Below are 26,503 nucleotides of genomic sequence, written 5' to 3'. Positions count from 1 at the left end.
GCACAGGGGTGCTAAGTTGGGGAGGCACCACGTGGGCAGGTGCAGGGCCCAGGCGCCCTGGGCACAGGGCCGGGGCTGAGCCCCACACCGAGTCTTCCCCCACCCCAGACAACCCCTTCCCCGAGGATTTCTCCATCCTGACGACGCTGCGGGCCCGGCGGGGCAGCCAGGCCTTCCTGCTGTCGCTGTACGACGAGCGTGGGGTGCAGCAGCTGGGCGTGGAGATCGGCCGCTCGCCCGTCTTCCTCTACGAGGACCAGGCCGGGCGGCCGGCGCCGGAGAGATACCCGCTCTTCAGCCGGGTCAGCCTGGCCGACGGGAAGTGAGTGCCAGGCCTGGGTTGGCAGCCCGGCGGGCGGGCCAGGTAGACGCGGGGGAGCCCCGTGTCCCCCCGGGCCGTGGCGGGGACCCAGGCGGCTGGGCCTGTCCCTGTGACGCTGTCGCCCGCAGGTGGCACCGGGTGGCGCTCAGCGTGGAGGGCACCAACGTGTCGCTGCTGGTGGATTGCGAGGAGCCTGTGACGCTGCCCCTGGAGCGTGGGCCCCGGCCCATCGTCAGCACCGCGGGCATCACCCTGCTGGGGGCCCGGCTGCTGGACCAGGAGGTGTTCCAGGTGGGGGGCTGAGCATGCCGGGGGGAGCCGGCCTGGGGGGTGGCCTGCCTGGCACGGCACTTCCCGCCCGGTCAGGGTGAGTTGGGGCCGGGCAGGGGGCTGCTGCGGGTGGGGCGTTTGCCATCAGCCATGCAGGGGTCCCTGTCCCCCGTGGGTGCAGGGGCAGGGCAGTGCCCTGCAGCCCCCTGGGTGCCCGGGAGGTGCTGAGAGCTGCCCCGGCCCTGCCGCTCCCGCATTCCTGCCGGCGCCAAATGTCAGGGGCCGCGGAGAAGGGCCCTGTGAGGCCGGGGGCGGCTGGGGACAAGGCTGCATTGTCTCCCAAGGGTGCGGCTGGAGCGGGGGGGCCAAGGGGACTGGACGCTGGCCCGGGGGGGGGCAGGGCTGCCTGCCCCGGGGGCTCCTTTTCTCTGACAGCTGCAGCTGGGCGGGGCTGGGGAGCAGCGTGACCTGGGCTGACCCGGGGCCCCCCCCGGCGTGGCCCCCCCCGGCGTGGCCCCCCCCAGCGTGGCCCCGATGCCCCGGCCTGGCTGCTGGCCGTGCCCAGCTGGAGAGGCCGATCTCCCTGGGAACGTGGGGGCGGCCAGGCTGGGAGGAATGTTCCCAGGGAGCCCCCGCCCGCCCATCTGGCCCCCGTTCTCACGACTCACCACGGACGTGCGCTCGGCTGCGGCTGCGGCCAAGCCCTGCGGGGAGCCAGGCAGCATGGGGGGCTGCCCCAGGCAGTGGGCCGGGGTGGCTTGGGCTGGGTGTGGGGGGCAGGAGAGAGGGGTTGGGGGTATCTGGGTATGTGGGGCTTAGGGGGCAGCCATGGGGGGCTACTGGCCCGTGTGCCATTCTCGCAAACCCCTGCCCGGCGAGCTGTGCCCATCACCACGGCCTTGTGGCTGGTCTCACCCGTGGAGGCGCCAGCAGGCCGGCAAGGCCCTGGGGAGGCGGCTTTTGGCTTGGGCAGCACCTGGGCCCCATGCCAGCCCCATCACGCTGCATCTTCGGAAACACCTGTGCCGAGTCCTGGCCAGCTACTCACAGCTGCAGCCATAGGGCTGGCCTGGGCCCAGGAGGGCTGGGGAGCTGGGCTGGGGGGCTCGGACATGGGAGCGCAGGGGGGCAGGCCCAGGAGGGCTGGGGAGCTGGGCTGGGGGGCTCGGACATGGGAGCGCAGGGGGGCCAGGCCCGGGGGGGCCGGGGAGCTGGTCTGGGGGGCTCGGACATGGGAGCACAGGGGGGCAGGCCCAGGAGGGCTGGGGAGCTGGGCTGGGGGGCTCAGACATGGGAGCGCAGGGGGGCAGGCCCAGGAGGGCTGGGGAGCTGGGCTGGGGGGCTCAGACATGGGAGCGCAGGGGGGCCAGGCCTGGGGGGGCCGGGGAGCTGGGCTGGGGGGCTCAGACATGGGAGCGCAGGGGGGCCAGGCCCGGGGGGGCCGGGGAGCTGGGCTGGGGGGCTCAGACATGGGAGCGCAGGGGGGCCAGGCCTGGGGGGGCCGGGGAGCTGGGCTGGGGGGCTCAGACATGGGAGCGCAGGGGGGCAGGCCCGGGGGGGCCGGGGAGCTGGGGTGGGGGGCTCAGACATGGGAGCGCAGGGGGGCCAGGCCCGGGGGGGCCGGGGAGCTGGGCTGGGGGGCTCAGACATGGGAGCGCAGGGGGGCTGTGCCTGGCCCATGCCAGGACCCCCAGCAGGCCCAGGCCCCGCTCAGCCCCTTTCGTCCCGGCCCCCAGGGCGATGTGCAGCAGCTGCTGATCGATCCGGACCCGCGGGCGGCCCTGCGCTACTGCCAGCACCACATGCCCGGCTGCGAGGAGCCGCTGCCCCACGGGCTGCCGGGCCTGGACCCCCAGGAGGTAGGTGCCCCCCCCGCCCGTGGAGCTGGGGCCAGGGGCGTCCCCCCTGCCAGGAGGTGCCCAGCCGCATCGGTGGCTCCGCCCGGGCTGGGATCAGTCACGGGTGGGGCCTGGGAACGGGCCCTGGGAGCCGCCCCCATCCTGGCCAGAGGGGTCCCGCGGCTCGCGATGAGCCCCGCCCCCGAGAGCACTAGGGCACAGCTGGGCAGGGACGGGCCCAGGGGCCCCAGACATGGGCTCTTGCGCCCCGTGCCCGGAGTGCCCGCCCCAGCCGGGGGCCGTGGGCGCGTGTGGCTCTCTCATGCCCCTCTCTGTCTCTCCCCGCCCTCCGGCCGCCCCGCCCCGCCCCACCCCTGCAGAGCGGGCCGGAGCCCCCCGCCGCTCCCGCCCGCAGGCGGGGCAAAGGGAAGGGCAAGCGCCGGGGCCAGGGCAAGAAGAAAAGGAAGAAGGATCTGACGGAGCGGCAGGACGCGACGGCCACCCCCGGGCCGGGCCAGGTAGCGCCACGACCCCGCCGCTGCCCGGCCGCCGCCGCCTTCCGCCGCCTTCCGCCGCCGCCTAACCCAGCTCTGCCCGACCCGCTTGCCGCCGCCGCTCGCTGCTGGGGGCCCTTCCTGGGTGCAGGCCCCAGGCACCCGCCTCGGCCGGGGCCCGCCGCCCCCTGCACCCGCCGCCCGGAGCACCCGCCTCGGCCGGGGCCCGCCGCCCCCTGCACCCGCCACCCCCAGCCCCCGCTGCCCCAACCCCCGCCGCCCCCTGCACCCGCCACCCCCAGCCCCCGCTGCCCCAACCCCCGCCGCCCCCTGCACCTGCCACCCCCTGCACCCGCCACCCGGAGCACCCGCCTCGGCCGGGGCCCGCCGCCCCCTGCACCCGCCGCCCCAAGCACCCGCCTCGGCCAGGGCCTGCTGCCCCCAGCATGTGCCTCAGCCCCCTGCCCCCGCCGCAGCCCTCAGCACCTGCCGTAGCCCCGCTGGCCCCTGCCCCCGCCACCCCCACCCCATCTCTGCCTCCAGCCCAGCCCTCCCGCTAGGCACCGCAGCCACCTCCACGCCTGGGCCCTGCACTGGGAGAGGACTCAGCTTTGGGCCCCCGCTGAGCCCTGGGTGGGGGGAGTCAGGGCAGCTGCAGGGCCTGGGACAGCCCCTCCCGCACAGGCCTGTGCATCCCGCCCAGCTGGCTCCTGACTGCCCCCGACACCTGCTGGGGATGGAGCTGCTGCTGGGTGGAGCAGGGAGCCAGGGGTGGGGGGAGCCTGGGGGGGCAGGGAACCGGGCAGGACGGGGAGCCTGGGGGGGTAGGGAACCAGGCAGGACGGGGAGCTGGGGGCGGGGGGGCCTGGGGGGCAGGGAACCGGGCAGGACGGAGAGCCGGGGGCGGGGAGGCCTGGGGGGGCAGGGAACCGGGCAGAACGGGGAGCTGGGGGCGGGGAGGCCTGGGGGCAGGGAACCGGGCAGGACGGGGAGCTGGGGCGGGAGGGTCTGGGGGGGCAGGGAACCGGGCAGAATGGGGAGCTGGGGGCGGGGGGGCCTGGGGGGCAGGGAACCGGGCAGGACGGAGAGCCGGGGGCGGGGAGGCCTGGGGGGCAGGGAACCGGGCAGGACGGAGAGCCGGGGGCGGGGGGGCCTGGGGGGCAGGGAACCGGGCAGGACGGAGAGCCGGGGGCGGGGGGGCCTGGGGGGGCAGGACGGGGAGCCGGGGGCGGGGGCTCTCTCCAGACTCCTCTGGGGTCCTGCCCCCCAGGACCGGGAGGGGAGTGGGCAGGCCCTGGCGTTGGGCGGGACGGGGCGGGATCGACCCCTCGCCCGGGATCCGGGCCAAGGCTCCAGCTGGGAGTGGAACTGGAGCCATGAGTCACGCTTGGCTGGCGGGCGGCGGGGGGGGGGGGGGGGGTGGATTCCTGCCCTGGCTCCCGGAGCCGCCGGCTGCTGCCATCTCGGGGTCCCGCCCCCCCCCCGGCCCCTGCAGCTGAGATTCATTGTCCCCAGCCCCACTCCCACACTGCCCCCAACCCCCTCCCTCCCTCCCTCAATGCCTCACCCCCCTCCTTCCCTGCCCTCCAGCCCCCCTCTGCCTCCCAGACAGCCCCTCTCTTCCCCAGCCCAGCCCCCCTGCACCCAGCCCCCTTGCTGCATCAGTTCCTCTGCTGCCCCCAACCACCTGCCTCCCACCCCCTCACTGTCTCTCAGCCCCCCCGCTCGCCGCCCCCTGCCAGTCCCTCCCCTCCTGGCACCTGGGCCCAGCGTGGGGCACCCCTAACACCCCGTTTCTCTCCACTGCCCCTCAAGGAGGAGGCCCTGAACCACGCGGCCCCGGCACTAGAGGCGACCCCATCTGGGGAGGAGCCCGTCGCCCCGCTGCCTGCGACAGCCCCTGCCAGCACCATGGCCATCAGCCTGACCCTCACCGAGGCCTACGAGGTACCCCGGCCGGAGGGCTGTGGGGGGGCACAGCTCAGCCCCACACACCCCACTGACCCCCAGCTAATCTCGCCCGCAGAGCCTGCCAGAGCAGCATGTGGTTGGCACGGAGGGAGCCTCTGAGTCCCACGCAGCCGCCCTGGGGCCGGTCGAGGAGCAGGACCACGGGGAGCCCCCCGGCCCGGGGCCGGTCGAGGAGCAGGACCACGGGGAGCCCCCCGGCCCGGGGCCGGATGAGGAGCAAGACTACGGGGAGCCCCCCGGCCCGGGGCCGGTCGAGGAGCAGGACCACGGGGAGCCCCCCGGCCCGGGGCCGGACGAGGAGCAGGACCACGGGGAGCCCCCGGAGGAGGAGCACGAGGCCAGGGAGCCGTGGGAGTCCCGGAGCCAGGCTGCCTGGGTACGCGCCCGGGGTGCCAGGGTGCCGGGTGGGAACGGAAGCACCTGGGAGGGGACACGGTGTCAGGGACCCCCAGGCTGTACCCCACGGTTGGGCTGTGTGATGCCCGGGGGGACCCCTGCAGTGCGACAGCCCCTTCTCGGGGGCCCCTCCCTCGGGGCTCAGCCCTGGGACGGCCCCTCTGAGCCCCCAGCCGCCTGTCTCTGCCGTGGGCCCTTGGGGAGTCCCCTTGCCCGGGGCCCCTCCCAGAGCAGCCCTGGTCTCCAGCCAGTCACCCAGGGGGTTTATTGGCTTTGAACCCAGCCTGTCGGCCTGGCCCCCCCAACCCATCTGAGTCTCCCCTGCAGCCAGGGGGGGGCTCTGCCTGCCCCCCCACAGCCCTCTCCCTCCAGCCCAGCCTCCGATCCCCCCAAGCAGCCCCTCCCCCAGCTTGTGTCTGCCGGCCAGGTAACCAGGACACCTGCGCCCCCTCTTCTCTGCCTTTGGCCCCCCCAGCTGAGACTCGCTGGACAGGGCCCCTTGGCCCCCACTGGCCAGACCCCTGCTGTCACCGAGGGGTGGGTAGTCCCTGGGCCCTGCCCCCCGGCAGCCAGAGGGGCTCCCAGCCGGCAGGGGGCACGGGAGGATTCTTGGTTCCCAGGGACCCATCCTGGGGAGAGGGGCCCAGGCCCTGCCCCCCCCGGCCCCCCTACCCCTCAAGCCAGCGAGAGTCACTGACAGCCCCAGCAGCTGGGTCCAGCCCTGCCCCCGCCATGCCCAGCTTCCCCTGGGCCAGTGTGGACCGACTGGGCTGGGGCAGCCTCCTGCAGTGAGTCACGTCCGGGATCCCCAGCCGGCACCAGGCAGTGTCCAGGGAAACTGAGGCACGCACACATGAGTGAACAGAGCGAATACAAGCCCCGTGCAACCCTGTGACCAGCTGCAGCCCAGAATCAGGCCCTCACCAAGCTAGAGGTCTGGCGTCCAGGGGCAGTAGCGCGGGACGGCGCCCACGGGCAGTATTACAGGACGGTGCCCAGGGGCAGTATTACAGGACGGTGCCCAGGGGCAGTATTACAGGACGGTGCCCAGGGGCAGTATTACAGGACGGTGCCCAGGGGCAGTATTACAGGACGGCGCCCAGGGGCAGTATTACAGGATGGTGCCCACGGGCAGTATTACGGGACGGTGCCCAGGGGCAGTATTACAGGACGGCGCCCAGGCGCAGTATTACAGGACGGTGCCCAGGGGCAGTATTACAGGACGGCGCCCAGGCGCAGTATTACAGGACGGTGCCCAGGGGCAGTATTACAGGACGGCGCCCACGGGCAGTATTACAGGATGGTGCCCAGGGGCAGTATTACAGGACGGTGCCCACGGGCAGTATTACAGGATGGTGCCCAGGGGCAGTATTACAGGACGGTGCCCAGGGGCAGTATTACAGGACGGTGCCCACGGGCAGTATTACAGGATGGTGCCCAGGGGCAGTATTACAGGACGGCGCCCAGGGGCAGTATTACAGGATGGCGCCCAGGGGCAGTATTACGGGACGGTGCCCACGGGCAGTATTACAGGATGGTGCCCAGGGGCAGTATTACAGGACGGTGCCCACGGGCAGTATTACAGGATGGTGCCCAGGGGCAGTATTACAGGATGGTGCCCAGGGGCAGTATTACAGGATGGTGCCCAGGGGCAGTATTACAGGACGGTGCCCACGGGCAGTATTACGGGACGGTGCCCAGGCGCAGTATTACAGGACGGTGCCCAGGGGCAGTATTACAGGACGGTGCCCACGGGCAGTATTACGGGACGGTGCCCAGGGGCAGTATTACGGGACGGTGCCCAGGCGCAGTATTACAGGACGGTGCCCAGGGGCAGTATTACAGGACGGTGCCCAGAGGCAGTATTACGGGACGGTGCCCAGGGGCAGTATTACAGGACGGTGCCCAGGGGCAGTATTACAGGACGGCGCCCACGGGCAGTATTACGGGATGGTGCCCAGGCACAGTATTACGGGACGGTGCCCAGGGGCAGTATTACAGGACGGTGCCCACGGGCAGTATTACGGGACGGTGCCCAGGGGCAGTATTACGGGACGGTGCCCACGGGCAGTATTACAGGACGGTGCTCACGGGCAGTACCACAAGACAGAGCCCAGGGGCAGTATTACAGGACGGTGCCCACGGGCAGTACCACAAGACAGTGCCCAGGGGCAGTATTACGGGACGGTGCCCACGGGCAGTATTACAGGACGGTGCCCACGGGCAGTACCACAAGACAGAGCCCAGGGGCAGTATTACAGGACGGTGCCCACGGGCAGTATTACAGGACGGTGCCCACGGGCAGTACCACAAGACAGTGCCCAGGGGCAGTATTACGGGACGGTGCCCAGGGGCAGTATTACGGGACGGTGCCCACGGGCAGTACCACAAGACAGTGCCCAGGGGCAGTATTACGGGACGGTGCCCAGGGGCAGTATTACGGGACGGTGCCCACGGGCAGTACCACAAGACAGAGCCCAGGGGCAGTATTACGGGACGGTGCCCACGGGCAGTACCACAAGACAGAGCCCAGGGGCAGTATTACGGGACGGTGCCCACGGGCAGTATTACAGGACGGTGCCCACGGGCAGTACCACAAGACAGAGCCCAGGGGCGGTAGCGCGGCCCAGCGCCAGGGGAAGAGGGCTTGTGCTCTCCAGCGTGGTAAGGCCGAGGGGCAGAGCTCCCTGCACGGGGGGCTGCTGTGCCTGGCGGGGGGGGCGGCTGTTTGCGGCCCCGTGACACCCTGCCCCCCCCCGTCCATTGCAGGAAGCCGGCGAGAAGGGCGAGAAGGGGGAGCCGGGCGCCTTTGAGCCTGTGAGTACCCGCAGCCTCGGGCGGCGCCATGGCCCAGGGGAGAGCGACCCGCAGGGTGCATGGCTCCCGGGGGCCCTCATCCGCCAGCCGAGCCTGGAGGGTCGGGGGGACTGGGATTGGGCCCTGGCCAAAGGGAAGGGGGGGTTCCGAGCCCAGGCCCCCCTGGCCCAGGCTGGCCGGCCCTGGGGAGCGGGCGCCCTCTCGCCCACGGCAGCAGGGCCGGGGGGTCACAGTGTGGAGGCGGGGGGGGGGGGGGGCGCGGGAGGCTCTGGGGGGGGGCTGAGCCCCGGTCTAACTGGCTCTCTCCTCCTAGGGCCGGCAGTTCGAGGGGCCGCCGGGAGGCCCGGGCCCAGCGGTAAGGACCCCGCGCCTGGGGCCCCTCAGTGAGCGCGGCTGGCCTGGGGCGGGTGCCGGGGGTCCCAGTGGGGGCAGCCAGTGAGGAGGGGACGGAGCGGGAGCGTGGCGGGGGCTGGGGGGTCGCCGCAGTGACTGAGGCTCCTCTGTGTCTCTCCCAGGGCGAGATGGGCCCCCGGGGGCCGGCGGGGCCGGTGGGGCTGCCGGGGGACCCTGGCGAGCAGGTGAGCAGGCGCGGGGGGAGGGGCTCAGGAATGGCTGGCATGCTGCCTGCCCCAGGGGCTGCGGGTCCCTGCCTGCCTCGCCCTGATTGACGGGCTCCCTCCCTCCTCTGCAGGGCCCCGTGGGGTGGCCGGGGCTGCCAGGAGCCGACGGGGGCCGGGGCCCTCCAGGGACCATGATCATGCTGCCGGTAGGTCGGGCCAGGATAGTGGGGGGGGGGGTCCTGCAGGGCTGAGCATTGACACCAGAGGGGGGCGGGCAGGACCCTGCTCTGCGGGGGGGCTGGTGCCGGGGGGGCGGGCAGGACCCTGCTCTGCGGGGGGGCTGGTGCCGGGGGGGGGGCAGGACCCTGCTCTGCGGGGGGGCTGGTGCCGGGGGGTGGGGGTGGGCAGGACCCTGCTCTGCGGGGGGGCTGGTCCCGGGGGGGTGGGGGTGGGCAGGACCCTGCTCTGCTGGGGGGCTGGTGCCGGGGGGTGGGGGTGGGCAGGACCCTGCTCTGCTGGGGGGCTGGTGCCTGGGGGTGGGGGTGGGCAGGACCCTGCTCTATGGAGGGGTGTCTGGAGGGGAGGCCAGGGGGGCAGGCAGGACCCTGCTCTGCGGGGGGGCTGGTGCCTGGGGATGGGGGTGGGCAGGACCCTGCTCTATGGAGGGGTGTCTGGAGGGGAGGCCAGGGGGGCAGGCAGGACCCTGCTCTGCTGGGGGGCTGGTGCCTGGGGGTGGGGGTGGGCAGGACCCTGCTCTATGGAGGGGTGTCTGGAGGGGAGGCCAGGGGGGCGGGCAGGACCCTGCTCTGCTGGGGGGCTGGTGCCTGGGGGTGGGGGTGGGCAGGACCCTGCTCTATGGAGGGGTGTCTGGAGGGGAGGCCAGGGGGGCGGGCAGGACCCTGCTCTGTGGGGGGCTGGTGCCGGGGAGGCGGGCAGGACCCTGCTCTGCGGGGGGGCTGGTGCCGGGGAGGCGGGCAGGACCCTGCTCTGCGGGGGGGCTGGTCCCGGGGGGGGGGTGGGCAGGACCCTGCTCTGCGGGGGGGCTGGTGCCTGGGGGTGGGGGTGGGCAGGACCCTGCTCTATGGAGGGGTGTCTGGAGGGGAGGCCAGGGGGGCGGGCAGGACCCTGCTCTGCGGGGGGGCTGGTGCCTGGGGGTGGGGGTGGGCAGGACCCTGCTCTATGGAGGGGTGTCTGGAGGGGAGGCCAGGGGGGCAGGCAGGACCCTGCTCTGCGGGGGGGCTGGTGCCGGGGGGGCCAGCTGCTCCCTTTCCTATTGCTGACGGGTGCCCCCCCCCAGTTCCAGCTCGGCGGGGAGCAGCCCCAGGGCCCCGCCGTGTCGTTCCAGGAGGCCCAGGCGCAGGCCGTCCTGCAGCAGGCCAAGGTGAGGCCGGGGGTTGCGCCCACACTGGGATCCCCCCCCATCCCTGGGCTCTGCCCCCCCCACCGCAGCCAGGGGGGGTTCCCAACCAGCAGGGGGCACAGGAGGGTTCTTGGTTCCCAGGGACCCGAAGTGGGGAGAGGGGCCCAGACCCCTCCCTTCCTGCCCCCCAAGCCAGGGCCCTGACCCGCCCACTCCCCAAGCCAGCCCAAACTGACCCACTCCCCACTTCCCACTTCCAGCCAGCCCCTCCTCCCGCCTGTGCCCTGCTTCGCAGGCCAAGGGTGTCACCCAGCCACCCCCTCCTGGGCTCGGGTTGCGAGCCAGTGTGTGTGCGTGTGTGCGTGTGTGTGTGCGTGTTTACACATTTGTGTGTGTGTGTGTTTACATGTGTGTGTGTGTGCGCGTGCGTGTGTGCGCGTGCATGTGTGCGCGTGCGTGTGTGCGTGCGTGCGTGTGTGCGTGTGTGTGTTTACACATTTGTGTGTGTGTGTGTTTACATGTGTGCGTGTGTGCGTGTGCGTGTGTGTGTGCGTGTGTGCGTGTTTACACATTTGTGTGTGTGTGTGTTTACATGTGTGTGGGGGGCACCTGGGCCAGCCTCCCTCAGTGGCAGTCACACCCAAACTCTCTATCCCCATCTAAGGATTGGTGCAGCACCCAGGGAAACTGAGGCACGCCCACGGGGGTCACTGCAGGACAGTAGAACTCCCACACACCAGGGGGCTAAAAGACTAAAAGCCCCCCCCCCCCATGCAGTCTGTGCCAGCCTAACCTGTCTCCTTTTCTTCCAGCTCTCCATGAGGGGACCCCCAGGCCCTATGGGCTTGACGGGCCGGCCAGGTCCCCTGGTGAGTTGGGGGGCGGACAGCCTCGTGTGGGAGTAGGGGGGGAACGCACGAGGGGGGCAGTCTGGGACATGTGAGGGACCAGCCTCGTGTGGGAGTAGGGGGGGAACGCACGAGGGGGGCAGTCTGGGGCATGTGAGGGACCAGCCACGTGTGGGAGTACGGGGGGAACGCACGGGGGGGCAGTCTGGGGCATGTGAGGGACCAGCCACGTGTGGGAGTACGGGGGGAACGCACGAGGGGGGCAGTCTGGGGCATGTGAGGGACCAGCCACGTGTGGGAGTACGGGGGGAACGCACGAGGGGGGCAGTCTGGGGCATGTGAGGGACCAGCCACGTGTGGGATTACGGGGGGAACGCACGGGGGGGCAGTCTGGGGCATGTGAGGGACCAGCCACGTGTGGGAGTACGGGGGGAACGCACGAGGGGGGCAGTCTGGGGCATGTGAGGGACCAGCCACGTGTGGGAGTACGGGGGGAACGCACGAGGGGGGCAGTCTGGGGCATGTGAGGGACCAGCCACGTGTGGGAGTACGGGGGGAACGCACGGGGGGGCAGTCTGGGGCATGTGAGGGACCAGCCACGTGTGGGAGTACGGGGGGAACACATGGGGGGGCAGTCTGGGGCGTGCGAGGGACCAGCCACGTGTGGGAGTACGGGGGGAACGCACGGGGGGGCAGTCTGGGGCATGTGAGGGACCAGCCACGTGTGGCAGTACGGGGGGAATGCACGAGGGGGGCAGTCTGGGGCATGTGAGGGACCAGCCACGTGTGGGATTACGGGGGGAACGCACGGGGGGGCAGTCTGGGGCGTGCGAGGGACCAGCCACGTGTGGGAGTACGGGGGGAACGCACGAGGGGGGCAGTCTGGGGCATGTGAGGGACCAGCCACGTGTGGGAGTACGGGGGGAACGCACGAGGGGGGCAGTCTGGGGCATGTGAGGGACCAGCCACGTGTGGGAGTACGGGGGGAACGCACGGGGGGGCAGTCTGGGGCATGTGAGGGACCAGCCACGTGTGGGAGTACGGGGGGAACACATGGGGGGGCAGTCTGGGGCGTGCGAGGGACCAGCCACGTGTGGGAGTACGGGGGGAACGCATGGGGGGGCAGTCTGGGGCGTGCGAGGGACCAGCCACGTGTGGGAGTACGGGGGGAATGCACGAGAGGGGCAGTCTGGGGCGTGCGAGGGACCAGTCACGTGTGGGATTACGGGGGGAACACATGGGGGGGCAGTCTGGGGACTGTGAGGACCAGCCACGTGTGGGATTACGGGGGGAATGCACGAGGGGGGCAGTCTGGGGACTGTGAGGACCAGCCACGTGTGGGATTACGGGGGGAACGCATGGGGGGGCAGTCTGGGGCGTGCGAGGGACCAGCCACGTGTGGGAGTACGGGAGGAACACATGGTGGGGGCAGTCTGGGGCGTGCGAGGGACCAGCCACGTGTGGGATTACGGGGGGAACGCACAGGGGGGCAGTCTGGGGCGTGCGAGGGACCAGCCACGTGTGGGATTACGGGGGGAACGCACAGGGGGGCAGTCTGGGGCGTGCGAGGGACCAGCCACGTGTGGGAGTACGGGGGGAACACATGGGGGGCAGTCTGGGGACTGTGAGGACCAGCCATGTGTGGGGTACCGAAGCGGGAGAGTGCATGAGGGTGCCCCAGGCAGGCCCCCTGGGACCGGGCTCACTGTGGGGCCTGGGGCCAGGTAGGGGCCAAGCCACATGGGCTGGGACCGGCTCATGGTCACCCCAGAGATGGTGGCAGCCAGCAGTGGGGTCAGAAGGGGCCGGCCTGAGGGGCAGGGCCGGGTCGTGACCTTTGTCCCATGTGTGACTCTGACCTGTGGGCCACCTCCCCACCTGAGGATTTTCTCCTTTGTTTTTTGTAGGGTCTCCCAGGGAACCCGGGCCTGAAAGGGGATGCCGGAGATGTGGGGCCGCAGGTGAGCGGAGCTCCCGGGGCTGCCTACAGCTTGGGGCAGGGGCCGTCACAGGGGAACCCAGGAGCTGCCTGCGCCGTGGGGCAGGAGCCGTTGCAGGGGAGCTGGGCTGCACACGGCCCCTGTGCCCAGCCAGCTGTAGCCTTCCCAAGGCCCTGGCCCTGACCTGGAAGCGCTGAGCCCCTGTTCCATCTCGGGGAGACCCAGGGCCTTCTACCCCTGAACCCCCCATCTGAGTCCCAGAGCAGTGCCCAGGGAAACCGAGGCACACATGGGGTTACTATGGGCCAGTTGAACTCACGGGCGACCTAACAGGGGGACTCAACCGCCCCTTTGGCACAGGGGGTCAGTGCTGGGGCTGGGGGGGCAGCATGGGGCCCAGTGGGGTGGAGGTGGGAGAGGTTGGGGGCCCAGTGGAGGGGACAGGGTGGGGCGTGTGGGGCCTGGGGGTGTCCAGTGGAGATTTCAGCCCCTCTCTTCCCTGCAGGGTCCGTCGGGGATGCAGGGCCCACCAGGCCTGCCGGGCAAAGGGGGCAAACGGGTGAGTGCGGCTACTGGGGGGGTCCCTGCGGGCGGCTCCCCACCCGGCCCGAGGGGCCTGGCACCGCAGTGCCCTGCCCAGGGCAGAGAAACCAGGGCCGGGTCCCTGGTCCCCGCAGCCCGCTCTGTGCCCCCCGCACCCCGCAGTATCCCACAGCGCCCCCTGCTGGCACCTGGCTCTGTGCCCCCCGCCTGCCCCCTGCGCCCCCCAGTATGCCACAGCGCCCCCTGCCGGCACCTCGCTCTGTGCCCCCCGCCTGCCCCCTGCTGGCACCTCGCTCTGTGCCCCCCGCCTGCCCCCTGCTGGCACCTCGCTCTGTGCCCCCCGCCTGCCCCCTGCTGGCACCTCGCTCTGTGCCCCCCGTCTGCCCCCTGCACCCCCCAGTATCCCACAGCGCCCCCTGCCGGCACCTCGCTCTGTGCCCCCCGTCTGCCCTCTGCTGGCACCTCGCTCTGTGCCCCCCGCCTGCCCCCTGCTGGCACCTCGCTCTGTGCCCCCCGCCTGCCCCCTGCGCCCCCCAGTATGCCACAGCGCCCCCTGCCGGCACCTCGCTCTGTGCCCCCCGCCTGCCCCCTGCTGGCACCTCGCTCTGTGCCCCCCGCCTGCCCCCTGCTGGCACCTCGCTCTGTGCCCCCCGCCTGCCCCCTGCGCCCCCCAGTATGCCACAGCGCCCCCTGCCGGCACCTCGCTCTGTGCCCCCCACCTGCCCCCTGCTGGCACCTCGCTCTGTGCCCCCCGCCTGCCCCCTGCGCCCCCCAGTATGCCACAGCGCCCCCTGCCGGCACCTCGCTCTGTGCCCCCCGCCTGCCCCCTGCGCCCCCCAGTATGCCACAGCGCCCCCTGCCGGCACCTCGCTCTGTGCCCCCCGCCTGCCCCCTGCACCCCCCAGTATGCCACAGCGCCCCCTGCCGGCACCTCGCTCTGTGCCCCCCACCTGCCCCCTGCACCCCTCAGTATCCCACAGCGCCCCCTGCCGGCACCTCGCTCTGTGCCCCCCACCTGCCCCCTGCACCCCTCAGTATCCCACAGCGCCCCCTGCCGGCACCTCGCTCTGTGCCCCCCACCTGCCCCCTGCACCCCTCAGTATGCCACAGCGCCCCCTGCCGGCACCTCGCTCTGTGCCCCCCGTCTGCCCCCTGCACGCCTCAGTATGCCACAGCGCCCCCTGCCGGCACCTCGCTCTGTGCCCCCCGTCTGCTCCCTGCGCCCCCCAGTATCCCACAGCGCCCCCTGCCGGCACCTCGCTCTGTGCCCCCCACCTGCCCCCTGCACCCCCCAGTATCCCACAGCGCCCCCTGCCGGCACCTCGCTCTGTGCCCCCCGCCTGCCCCCTGCGCCCCCCAGTATGCCACAGCGCCCCCTGCCGGCACCTCGCTCTGTGCCCCCCACCTGCCCCCTGCACCCCTCAGTATGCCACAGCGCCCCCTGCCGGCACCTCGCTCTGTGCCCCCCGTCTGCCCCCTGCACGCCTCAGTATGCCACAGCGCCCCCTGCCGGCACCTCGCTCTGTGCCCCCCGTCTGCCCCCTGCACGCCTCAGTATGCCACAGCGCCCCCTGCCGGCACCTCGCTCTGTGCCCCCCGCCTGCCCCCTGCGCCCCCCAGTATGCCACAGCGCCCCCTGCCGGCACCTCGCTCTGTGCCCCCCGCCTGCCCCCTGCACTCCCCAGTATGCCACAGCGCCCCCTGCCGGCACCTCGCTCTGTGCCCCCCACCTGCCCCCTGCACCCCTCAGTATGCCACAGCGCCCCCTGCCGGCACCTCGCTCTGTGCCCCCCGCCTGCCCCCTGCTGGCACCTCGCTCTGTGCCCCCCGCCTGCCCCCTGCTGGCACCTCGCTCTGTGCCCCCCGCCTGCCCCCTGCGCCCCCCAGTATGCCACAGCGCCCCCTGCCGGCACCTCGCTCTGTGCCCCCCACCTGCCCCCTGCTGGCACCTCGCTCTGTGCCCCCCGCCTGCCCCCTGCGCCCCCCAGTATGCCACAGCGCCCCCTGCCGGCACCTCGCTCTGTGCCCCCCGCCTGCCCCCTGCACCCCCCAGTATGCCACAGCGCCCCCTGCCGGCACCTCGCTCTGTGCCCCCCACCTGCCCCCTGCACCCCTCAGTATCCCACAGCGCCCCCTGCCGGCACCTCGCTCTGTGCCCCCCACCTGCCCCCTGCACCCCTCAGTATCCCACAGCGCCCCCTGCCGGCACCTCGCTCTGTGCCCCCCACCTGCCCCCTGCACCCCTCAGTATGCCACAGCGCCCCCTGCCGGCACCTCGCTCTGTGCCCCCCGTCTGCCCCCTGCGCCCCCCAGTATCCCACAGCGCCCCCTGCCGGCACCTCGCTCTGTGCCCCCCACCTGCCCCCTGCACCCCCCAGTATCCCACAGCGCCCCCTGCCGGCACCTCGCTCTGTGCCCCCCGCCTGCCCCCTGCGCCCTCCAGTATGCCACAGCGCCCCCTGCTGGCACCTCGCTCTGTGCCCCCCGCCTGCCCCCTGCTGGCACCTCGCTCTGTGCCCCCCGCCTGCCCCCTGCGCCCCCCAGTATGCCACAGCGCCCCCTGCCGGCACCTCGCTCTGTGCCCCCCGCCTGCCCCCTGCACCCCCCAGTATGCCACAGCGCCCCCTGCCGGCACCTCGCTCTGTGCCCCCCACCTGCCCCCTGCACCCCTCAGTATGCCACAGCGCCCCCTGCCGGCACCTCGCTCTGTGCCCCCCGCCTGCCCCCTGCGCCCCCCAGTATGCCACAGCGCCCCCTGCCGGCACCTCGCTCTGTGCCCCCCGCCTGCCCCCTGCACCCCCCAGTATGCCACAGCGCCCCCTGCCGGCACCTCGCTCTGTGCCCCCCGCCTGCCCCCTGCACCCCCCAGTATGCCACAGCGCCCCCTGCCGGCACCTCGCTCTGTGCCCCCCACCTGCCCCCTGCACCCCTCAGTATCCCACAGCGCCCCCTGCCGGCACCTCGCTCTGTGCCCCCCGCCTGCCCCCTGCACCCCCCAGTATGCCACAGCGCCCCCTGCCGGCACCTCGCTCTGTGCCCCCCACCTGCCCCCTGCACCCCTCAGTATCCCACAGCGCCCCCTGCCGGCACCTCGCTCTGTGCCCCCCACCTGCCCCCTGCACCCCTCAGTATGCCACAGCGCCCCCTGCCGGCACCTCGCTCTGTGCCCCCCGTCTGCCCCCTGCGCCCCCCAGTATCCGACAGCGCCCCCTGCCGGCACCTCGCTCTGTGCCCCCCGTCTGCCCCCTGCACCCCCCAGTATCCCACAGCGCCCCCTGCCGGCACCTCGCTCTGTGCCCCCCGCCTGCCCCCTGCGCCCCCCAGTATCCCACAGCGCCCCCTGCCGGCACCTCGCTCTGTGCCCCCCGCCTGCCCCCTGCACCCCTCAGTATGCCACAGCGCCCCCTGCTGGCACCTCGCTCTGTGCCCCCCGTCTGCCCCCTGCACCCCTCAGTATCCCACAGCGCCCCCTGCCGGCACCTCGCTCTGTGCCCCCCGTCTGCCCCCTGCACCCCTCAGTATGCCACAGCGCCCCCTGCCGGCACCTCGCTCTGTGCCCCCCACCTGCCCCCTGCACCCCCCAGTATGCCACAGCGCCCCCTGCCGGCACCTCGCTCTGTGCCCCCCGTCTGCCCCCTGCACGCCTCAGTATGCCACAGCGCCCCCTGCCGGCACCTCGCTCTGTGCCCCCCGCCTGCCCCCTGCACCCCTCAGTATGCCACAGCGCCCCCTGCCGGCACCTCGCTCTGTGCCCCCCGCCTGCCCCCTGCGCCCCTCAGTATGCCACAGCGCCCCCTGCTGGCACCTCGCTCTGTGCCCCCCGTCTGCCCCCTGCGCCCCCCAGTATCCCACAGCGCCCCCTGCCGGCACCTCGCTCTGTGCCCCCCGTCTGCCCCCTGCGCCCCCCAGTATCCCACAGCGCCCCCTGCCGGCACCTCGCTCTGTGCCCCCCACCTGCCTGCCCCATGTGCCTCCCAGTATGCCACAGCGCCCCCTGCCGGCACCTCGCTCTGTGCCCCCCGTCTGCCCCCTGCACCCCTCAGTATGCCACAGCGCCCCCTGCCGGCACCTCGCTCTGTGCCCCCCACCTGCCCCCTGCACCCCCCAGTATGCCACAGCGCCCCCTGCCGGCACCTCGCTCTGTGCCCCCCGTCTGCCCCCTGCACGCCTCAGTATGCCACAGCGCCCCCTGCCGGCACCTCGCTCTGTGCCCCCCGCCTGCCTGCCCCATGTGCCCCCCAGTATGCCACAGCGCCCCCTGCCGGCACCTCGCTCTGTGCCCCCCGCCTGCCCCCTGCGCCCCTCAGTATGCCACAGCGCCCCCTGCTGGCACCTCGCTCTGTGCCCCCCGTCTGCCCCCTGCGCCCCCCAGTATCCCACAGCGCCCCCTGCCGGCACCTCGCTCTGTGCCCCCCGTCTGCCCCCTGCGCCCCCCAGTATCCCACAGCGCCCCCTGCCGGCACCTCGCTCTGTGCCCCCCGCCTGCCCCCTGCGCCCCTCAGTATCCCACAGCGCCCCCTGCTGGCACCTCGCTCTGTGCCCCCCGTCTGTCCCCTGCACCCCTCAGTATCCCACAGCGCCCCCTGCCGGCACCTCGCTCTGTGCCCCCCACCTGCCTGCCCCATGTGCCTCCCAGTATGCCACAGCGCCCCCTGCTGGCACCTCGCTCTGTGCCCCCCGTCTGCCCCCTGCGCCCCCCAGTATCCCACAGCGCCCCCTGCTGGCACCTCGCTCTGTGCCCTCAGTCTGCCCCTTGCGCCCCTCAGTATGCCACAGCGCCCCCTGCTGGCACCTCGCTCTGTGCCCTCCCCAGCCTGCCCCATGTGCCCCCCAATATCCCACAGCGCCCCCTGCTAGCACCTCGCTCTGTGCTCTCCCCAGCCTGCCCCATGCGCCCCCCAATATCCCACAGCGCCCCCTGCCGGCACCTCGCTCTGTGCCCTCCGTCTGCCCCCTGCGCCCCTCAGTATCCCACAGCGCCCCCTGCTGGCACCTCGCTCTGTGCCCTCCCCGGCCTGCCCCATGCACCCCCCAGTATGCCACAGCGCCCCCTGCTGGCACCTCGCTCTGTGCCCTCCCCAGCCTGCCCCATGCGCCCCCCAATATCCCACAGTGCCCCCTGCTGGCACCTCGCTCTGTGCCCTCCCCGGCCTGCCCCATGCACCCCCCAGTATCCCACAGCGCCCCCTGCTGGCACCTTGCTCTGTGCCCTCCTCAGCCTGCCCCATGTGCCCCCCAATATCCCACAGTGCCCCCTGCTGGCACCTCGCTCTGTGCCCTCCCCAGCCTGCCCCATGTGCCCCCCAATATCCCACAGCGCCCCCTGCCGGCACCTCGCTCTGTGCCCTCCCCAGCCTGCCCCATGTGCCCCCCAATATCCCACAGCGCCCCCCAATATCCCACAGCGCCCCCTGCCGGCACCTCGCTCTGTGCCCTCCCCAACCTGCCCCATGCGCCCCCCAATATCCCACAGCGCCCCCTGCTGGCACCTCGCTCTGTGCCCTCCCCAGCCTGCCCCATGCACCCCCCAATATCCCACAGCGCCCCCTGCCGGCACCTCGCTCTGTGCCCTCCCCAGCCTGCCCCATGTGCCCCCCAATATCCCACAGCGCCCCCTGCCGGCACCTCGCTCTGTGCCCTCCCCAGCCTGCCCCATGTGCCCCCCAATATCCCACAGCGCCCCCTGCCGGCACCTCGCTCTGTGTCCTCCCCAGCCTGCCCCATGCACCCCCCAATATCCCACAGCGCCCCCTGCCGGCACCTCGCTCTGTGCCCTCCCCAGCCTGCCCCATGCGCCCCCCAATATCCCACAGCGCCCCCTGCTGGCACCTCGCTCTGTGCCCTCCCCAGCCTGCCCCATGCACCCCCCAATATCCCACAGCGCCCCCTGCCGGCACCTCGCTCTGTGCCCTCCCCAGCCTGCCCCATGTGCCCCCCAATATCCCACAGCGCCCCCTGCCGGCACCTCGCTCTGTGCCCTCCCCAGCCTGCCCCATGTGCCCCCCAATATCCCACAGCGCCCCCTGCCGGCACCTCGCTCTGTGCCCTCCCCAGCCTGCCCCATGCGCCCCCCAATATCCCACAGCGCCCCCTGCCGGCACCTCGCTCTGTGCCCTCCCCAGCCTGCCCCATGCGCCCCCCTTTACTGAACAGTGCAGCTCCTCAGCTACTGCCCCAGCCCTTCCCCTGGCCCCCCTGTGGCCCCAGGTGCCCCGAGAGCTCGGTGCTTCGTTCTGTTCCTGTGAGCTGGTGGCTCGGCCCCCAGGCTGCCTCAGTCCCTGCAGACACCCCAGGGCTCCCCGGGCCTCCAGCGCCCCCCCCAGATCACCCCCGTCCTGTGTTTTGCAGGGACGCTCTGGGGCAGACGGGGTCCGAGGCCTCCCAGGCGACACCGGACCCAAGGTCTGTGGCTGGACTGAGGTCCCTGGGGGGGGAGGCTGGGCCAGGGGAGCAGCTGGCGGCTCGGGAGGGTGGGGCCAGGCATCCAGCTGGGGGCACCCCAGCCCTTGGTTGCCTCAGTTTCCTTCTCTGAGATGAAGAGGCACCTAGGTCCTGTGCAGCCGAGAGGGTTTGCAGGCGGAGCTGGTTGCGGTAGGGGCTGACGGGAGGGCAGAAGTGGGGACGAGGGGGCAGGGGAGGGGGGACGAGGGGTGGGAGGAGGAGGAGGGGGAAGAGGGAAGGGGCGAATGGAAGAGGGAATAGGGGGTGGGGGGACGAGGGGGAAGGGGGAGGAGGGGAACGAGGGGGCGGGGGAGGAGGGGGAAGAGGGAAGACGGTGGGAAAAGGGCTGGCTGAGCAATTGTGGCAAGACCTGAGCCCTGTGGGGTGGGGCAGCGCCACCTGTGGCCCCCTTATGCCGTGGGCTGGGCCCGGTCCCTGCCCCACACCCCACCAAGCCGGCACGGCTAATGCTGCCCCCCCGCAGGGAGAAAGGGGCTTCGATGGGCTGCCGGGGCTACCGGGCGAGAAGGGTCACAAGGTAAGTGTGAGCACGACCCCCCCCCGGCCGAATCCCACGGGCGGGTGTGAGCACGACCCCCCCCCGGCCGAACCCCACGGGCGGGTGTGAGCGCGACCCCCCCCGGCCGAACCCCACGGGCGGGTGTGAGCGCGACCCCCCCCGGCCGAACCCCACGGGCGGGTGTGAGCGCGACCCCCCCCCGGCCGAACCCCACGGGCGGGTGTGAGCGCGACCCCCCCCGGCCGAACCCCACGGGCGGGTGTGAGCGCGACCCCCCCGGCCGAACCCCACGGGCGGGTGTGAGCGCGACCCCCCCCGGCCGAACCCCACGGGCGGGTGTGAGCGCGACCCCCCCCCGGCCGAACCCCACGGGCGGGTGTGAGCGCGACCCCCCCCCGGCCGAACCCCACGGGCGGGTGTGAGCGCGACCCCCCCCGGCCGAACCCCACGGGCGGGTGTGAGCGTGACCCCCCCCCCCCGGCCGAACCCTGTGAGCGCGACCCCCCCCGGCCGAACCCCACGGGCGGGTGTGAGCGCGACCCCCCCGGCCGAACCCCACGGGCGGGTGTGAGCGCGACCCCCCCCCCCCCCAGCCGAACCCCACGGGCGGGTGTGAGCGCGACCCCCCCCGGCCGAACCCCACGGGCGGGTGTGAGCACGACCCCCCCCCGGCCGAACCCCACGGGCGGGTGTGAGCGCGACCCCCCCCCATGTGCACACCAGGACCCGACACCCGGCCCCACAGGCCTCACCTCTCCCCTCTGTCCTGCAGGGGGACGTGGGAAAGCTGGGGCCAGCAGGGCCCCCCGGAGAGAGCGGAGCCAAGGTAAGAGCCCCGGGCAGGGCAGGGGGCTGGGCGCTGCTGGCCCAGTGCCCCCGTCACTCTGCGCTCTCTCCCCTAGGGCGCCAGCGGCCCGCCAGGACCCAGGGGGCAGCCCGGGGAGCCCGTGAGTATCCCCAGTGGCAAACGGGGGGGGCAGGACTCTCGGGTTCCCTGCCTGGCTCGGGGGGGGGGGGGGGCAGGACTCCCGGGTTCCCTGCCTGGCTCGGGGGGGGGGCAGGACTCCCGGGTTCCCTGCCTGGCTCGGGGGGGGGGGGGGGGCAGGACTCCCGGGTTCCCTGCCTGGCTCGGGGGGGGGGGCAGGACTCCCGGGTTCCCTGCCTGGCTCGGGGGGGGGGGGCAGGACTCCCGGGTTCCCTGCCTGGCTCGGAGGGGGGGGGGGCAGGACTCCCGGGTTCCCTGCCTGGCTCGGGGGGGGGGGCAGGACTCCCGGGTTCCCTGCCTGGCTCGGGGGGGGGGGGCAGGACTCCCGGGTTCCCTGCCTGGCTCGGGGGGGGGGCAGGACTCCCGGGTTCCCTGCCTGGCTCGGGGGGGGGGGGCAGGACTCCCGGGTTCCCTGCCAGCCTGGGGTGTCGGGGGGGGGGCAGGACTCCCGGGTTCCCTGCCGGGCTGGGGGGCCGGGGGAGGGGAGGGCGTGGCGTGTGGGGCAGGCTGACCTCTCTCTCTCTTCGGCCGCAGGGTGTACGAGGCTTGGTTGGCTCCCGCGGCCCCAGCGGTGCCCCAGGACAGCCGGTAGGAGCCCTGTCTGTGTGAGCCCCCCTCCCCCGCCTGTGCTGCCCCCCACTAACGGTCCCCCCTTCCCCCGCAGGGCATCAGCGGCATGGATGGCACCCCCGGGCCCAAGGGCAACACGGTGAGAACAGGCGGGGCAGACCCCGGGGCCTGTGCTGGGGAGCTGGGGGGGAGGGAGGGGATGTATGGGGCTGTGGAGGGGGGTGGGTTGGCTGCGGAGGGGGTAGGGAGCTGGGGTCAGGTGGGGGCTGTGGAGGGGGGCGGGGGGGCTGCGGAGGGGGTAGGGAGCTGGGGTCAGGTGGGGGCTGCGGAGGGGGTGGGGGGCTGCGGAGGGGGTAGGGAGCGGGGGGGCAGGTGGGGGCTGTGGAGGGGGTAGGGCACGGGGGGGCGGGTGGGGGGCAGGCAGGGGGGCCTGGCTGAGGTGGGGGCTGTGGAGGGGGGTGGGGGGCTGCGGAGGGGGTAGGGAGCGGGGGGGCAGGTGGGGGCTGCGGAGGGGGTAGGGCACGGGGGGGGCGGGTGGGGGGCATGCAGGGGGGGCCTGGCTCAGGTGGGGGCTGCGGAGGGGGGTGGGGGGCTGCGGAGGGGGTAGGGAGCGGGGGGGCAGGTGGGGGCTGCGGAGGGGGTAGGGCACGGGGGGGCAGGTGGGGGGCAGGCAGGGGGGCCTGGCTCAGGTGGGGGCTGCGGAGGGGGTAGGGAGCGGGGGGGCAGGTGGGGGCTGCGGAGGGGGTAGGGCACGGGGGGGCGGGTGGGGGGCAGGCAGGGGGGGCCTGGCTCAGGTGGGGGCTGCGGAGGGGGTAGGGCACGGGGGGGGTGGGTGGGGGGCAGGCAGGGGGGGCCTGGCTCAGGTGTGGGCTGCGGAGGGGGGTGGGGGGCTGCGGAGGGGGTAGGGAGCGGGGGGGCAGGTGGGGGCTGCGGAGGGGGTAGGGAGCGGGGGGGCAGGTGGGGGCTGCGGAGGGGGTAGGGCACGGGGGGGCGGGTGGGGGGCAGGCAGGGGGGGCCTGGCTCAGGTGGGGGCTGCGGAGGGGGTAGGGCACGGGGGGGTGGGTGGGGGGCAGGCAGGGGGGGCCTGGCTCAGGTGGGGGCTGCGGAGGGGGTAGGGCACGGGGGGGGTGGGTGGGGGGCAGGCAGGGGGGGCCTGGCTCAGGTGGGGGCTGCAGAGGGGGTAGGGCACGGGGGGGTGAGTGGGGGGCAGGCAGGGGGGGCCTGGCTCAGGTGGGGGCTGCGGAGGGGGGTGGGGGGGCTGCGGAGGGGGTAGGGAGCGGGGGGGCAGGTGGGGGCTGCGGAGGGGGTAGGGCACGGGGGGGCGGGTGGGGGCAGGCAGGGGGGGCCTGGCTCAGGTGGGGGCTGCCAGTGGTGGTTCCCAGCCGGATGCCCTGTGCCGGGCCAGGTCTCTCTGCCCCATTGGCCGAGAAGCCCCCGACCCTGGCGGCAGGAGGGGCGGGGGGCTGTGCCCGTCTCACCGGTGCTGCTCTCTTCCCAGGGGATCCAGGGGGAGTCAGGCCCCCCTGGGCAGCAGGGGACCCCGGGACCCCAGGTACGTCTGGTGCCGGCCCCGGGGCCGAACGTGGGTCCAGGGGGAGGCCGGACCCACAGGCAGTTCGCTGACCGGCCCCGTCTCTCGGGGGGGGGGGCTGTGGCCTGGTGTGTGGGATGTGGGGGGCTGGTGTCCGGGGGAGGTGTTGGGGCGGGGCTGGGGGTTTGGGGCCCAGAGCATGGGGGGGTCAGGGCTCACAGGTAGTGCCCACACTCGGCCTGTCGGTCCCTGGGCAGGACCCCCCCCAGTGCGGCGACCCTCTTGTGGGGGGCCCCCTCTCACCTGGGGGTCCACCCCCCACCTCCGGGACGGGCCTGCCTCCACCGTGAGCCCCCCGGGGCCCCCATCCCAAAGGGGCGATTCCCGGCCGGCGCCCAGCAGGAGGGGTTATGGAGCTCGGAACCCGGCAAAGGATCCCTCCGGCGGGTCGGCCTGGCCCCCCCCGGGCCCCCACGTCTGCAGCCTGCTCTGCCCCCCATCCCAATCAGCCCCATCTGCCAGCAGAGCCCCCAGCACCCCCAGCAACAGCCCCTCCCCAGCCAGTGTCTCTGCAGGTAACAGGGTCACCTGGGCCCCTCTCCCCTCCCCTCCATCCACGGTCGCCAGGGTCCCCCTCCGTAGCCCCTTGTCTCTCGTCTGGGAGCGGGCGCCGGCTCCAGTTCTGGGCTGTTCTCTGCAACAACCAACTCCCTCCCCCCTCACGTTAGCCAGTAACGCCCGGGCACTGAGCCCCCCCCCCCCGCACGCAGCCCCCTCTGCACCCCAAACTCCCCACTTCCTCACGGGGTCTGTTCGCCTCCCCCCGGTGACACGTCTCTGTTCTCTGCCAGGGCCTGCCTGGGCCCCAGGGGCCCGTGGGGATGCCGGGCGAGAAGGTGAGTGTGGGGCTAGGATGGGGGAGTGGCCCCCAGCTGGTCCTGCCACAAGATTGGGGGCATAGAGCCCCTGGTGGGGTGGTGGCCAGCAGGGCAGCCAGTGCTGGGGGAGGGCTCTCGTGGCTAGGGGTGTTATGCTCATAAGAGGTACACACATGCGCAGACACACACGCACAGACACAGACATGCACACACACGCATGCGCAGACACACACGCACAGACACAGACATGCACACACATGCACGCACAGACACACACCTGCACACACGCACAGGCACAGACACACATGCACAGACATAGACAGGCACACACACGCACGCACAGACACACTCCTGCACACACGCACAGGCACAGACACACACGCACAGACATAGACAGGCACACACACGCATGCACAGACACACTCCTGCACACACGCACAGGCACAGACACACACGCACAGACACAGACATGCACACACACGCACAGACACACACACCTGCACACACGCACAGGTACAGACACACACGCACAGGCACAGACATGCACACACACGCATGCACAGACACACACGCACAGACACAGACATGCACACACACACACACGCACAGACACACACCTGCACACACGCACAGGCACAGACACACACGCACAGACACAGACATGCACACACACGCACAGACACAGACATACACACACGCACAGGCACACGCACAGGCACAGACACACACACCTGCACACACGCACAGACACAGACATGCACACACACGCACAGGCACACACCTGCACACACGCATGCACAGACACACACGCACAGGCACACACCTGCACACACGCACAGGCACAGACACACACGCACAGACATAGACAGGCACACACACGCATGCACAGACACACTCCTGCACACACGCACAGGCACAGACACACACGCACAGACACAGACATGCACACACACGCACAGACACACACACCTGCACACACGCACAGGCACAGACACACGCACAGGCACAGACATGCACACACACGCATGCACAGACACACACGCACAGACACAGACATGCACAGACACACACCTGCACACACGCACAGACACACACACCTGCACAGACAGACATGCACACACACGCACAGGCACACGCACAGGCACAGACACACACACCTGCACACACGCACAGACACAGACATGCACACACACGCACAGGCACACACCTGCACACACGCATGCACAGACACACACGCACAGGCACACACCTGCACACACGCACAGACACACACACCTGCACACACGCACAGGCACAGACACACACGCACAGACACAGACATGCACACACACGCACAGACACAGACATGCACACACGCACAGACACACACACCTGCACACACGCACAGGCACACACAGACACACAGAGGCACACACATGCGCACAGGCTGTGACGGCGCGTTGGGGTCCCCCGCCTCCTGCACCCCCGAAATGGCATGAACAGACCCCCCCAGCCGGTAGCACAGAGGTGGTTTATTGCTTCTCCAGGGTACAGCCCAGCACAGATGGAATCTGGTTCCAGGCCAGGCCTAGGACGCCTCAGCCCCCTTGATATGGGGGAGCCTGGGCCCCTAAATCCCAGCCCGTTGCCTAGGCTGCTTCCTCCATGATCCCAGCCAGAAACCAAACTCCCTCACTTCCAGCCCTGCCCCCCAGCCAGGGGCTGCCCTCCGCCTTCCTCCCTTTGTTCCTCTCCCTGGGAGATAACTGGCTGGACAGGTGACCTCCCGGTCCCATCAGCTACTCGGCTGGGCCGTGGTACAGGCAGCAGCCAGTGGGGGTCACCCACAGCCCAAGCCAGCAACCAGCAAGGTACCCCCACTATGTCACACATGCACACACAGATACACATACAGACACAGAGACACACACAGACACACACGTGCACATGCACATATAGACACACACAGAGACAGAAGCAAAATGCAGGACTATGTAGCACTTTAAAGACTAACAAGATGGTTTATTAGATGATGAGCTTTCGTGGGCCAGACCCACTTCCTCAGATCAAATAGTGGAAGAAAATAGCACAACCATATATACCAAAGGATACAATTAAACAAAAGAACACCTATGAAAAGGACAAATCACATTGCAGAACAGGAGGGGGATGCGGGGGGGTGGGAAGGGGGAGGAAGGAAGGTAAGTGTCTGTGAATTGATGATATTAGAGGTGGGGAGA

At 72.1% G+C, this 26,503-nt stretch overlaps 1 protein-coding gene across 7 annotated transcripts in view; it reads left to right on the top strand.

Annotated features, from left to right (window-relative positions):
• COL5A3 (collagen type V alpha 3 chain) overlaps nt 1–26,503 on the top strand; it is a 101,666-nt gene that overhangs the window by 5,722 nt on the left and 69,441 nt on the right. For 4 of the 7 annotated variants that reach the window (XM_089774563.1, XM_089774560.1, XM_089774562.1 and 1 more), the window contains exons 3-24: nt 109–322; nt 451–613; nt 2,329–2,451; nt 2,811–2,948; nt 4,740–4,871; nt 4,951–5,271; nt 8,061–8,108; nt 8,422–8,463; nt 8,624–8,686; nt 8,800–8,874; nt 9,966–10,049; nt 10,841–10,897; nt 12,784–12,837; nt 13,322–13,375; nt 19,708–19,761; nt 20,285–20,338; nt 21,093–21,146; nt 21,223–21,267; nt 21,840–21,893; nt 21,970–22,014; nt 23,374–23,427; nt 24,258–24,302. In XM_089774563.1, the coding sequence (XP_089630689.1) occupies nt 109–322; nt 451–613; nt 2,329–2,451; nt 2,811–2,948; nt 4,740–4,871; nt 4,951–5,271; nt 8,061–8,108; nt 8,422–8,463; nt 8,624–8,686; nt 8,800–8,874; nt 9,966–10,049; nt 10,841–10,897; nt 12,784–12,837; nt 13,322–13,375; nt 19,708–19,761; nt 20,285–20,338; nt 21,093–21,146; nt 21,223–21,267; nt 21,840–21,893; nt 21,970–22,014; nt 23,374–23,427; nt 24,258–24,302 (1,973 nt within the window). Of the gene's footprint in view, nt 1–108; nt 323–450; nt 690–2,328; nt 2,452–2,810; nt 2,949–4,739; nt 4,872–4,950; nt 5,272–8,060; nt 8,109–8,421; nt 8,464–8,623; nt 8,687–8,799; nt 8,875–9,965; nt 10,050–10,840; nt 10,898–12,783; nt 12,838–13,321; nt 13,376–19,707; nt 19,762–20,284; nt 20,339–21,092; nt 21,147–21,222; nt 21,268–21,839; nt 21,894–21,969; nt 22,015–23,373; nt 23,428–24,257; nt 24,303–26,503 lie in introns of those variants that run through there. The other 3 variants (XM_089774561.1, XM_089774564.1, XM_089774566.1) reach the window with 3 other exon arrangements.

Source organism: Pelodiscus sinensis, chromosome 31, assembly GCF_052426305.1.
Source record: "Pelodiscus sinensis isolate ZL-2025 chromosome 31, ASM5242630v1, whole genome shotgun sequence".
Classification (NCBI taxonomy): Eukaryota; Metazoa; Chordata; order Testudines; family Trionychidae; genus Pelodiscus; species Pelodiscus sinensis.
The sequence above is the reverse complement of the archived record's forward strand: the minus strand, read 5'-3'. Positions and strand labels throughout refer to the sequence as shown.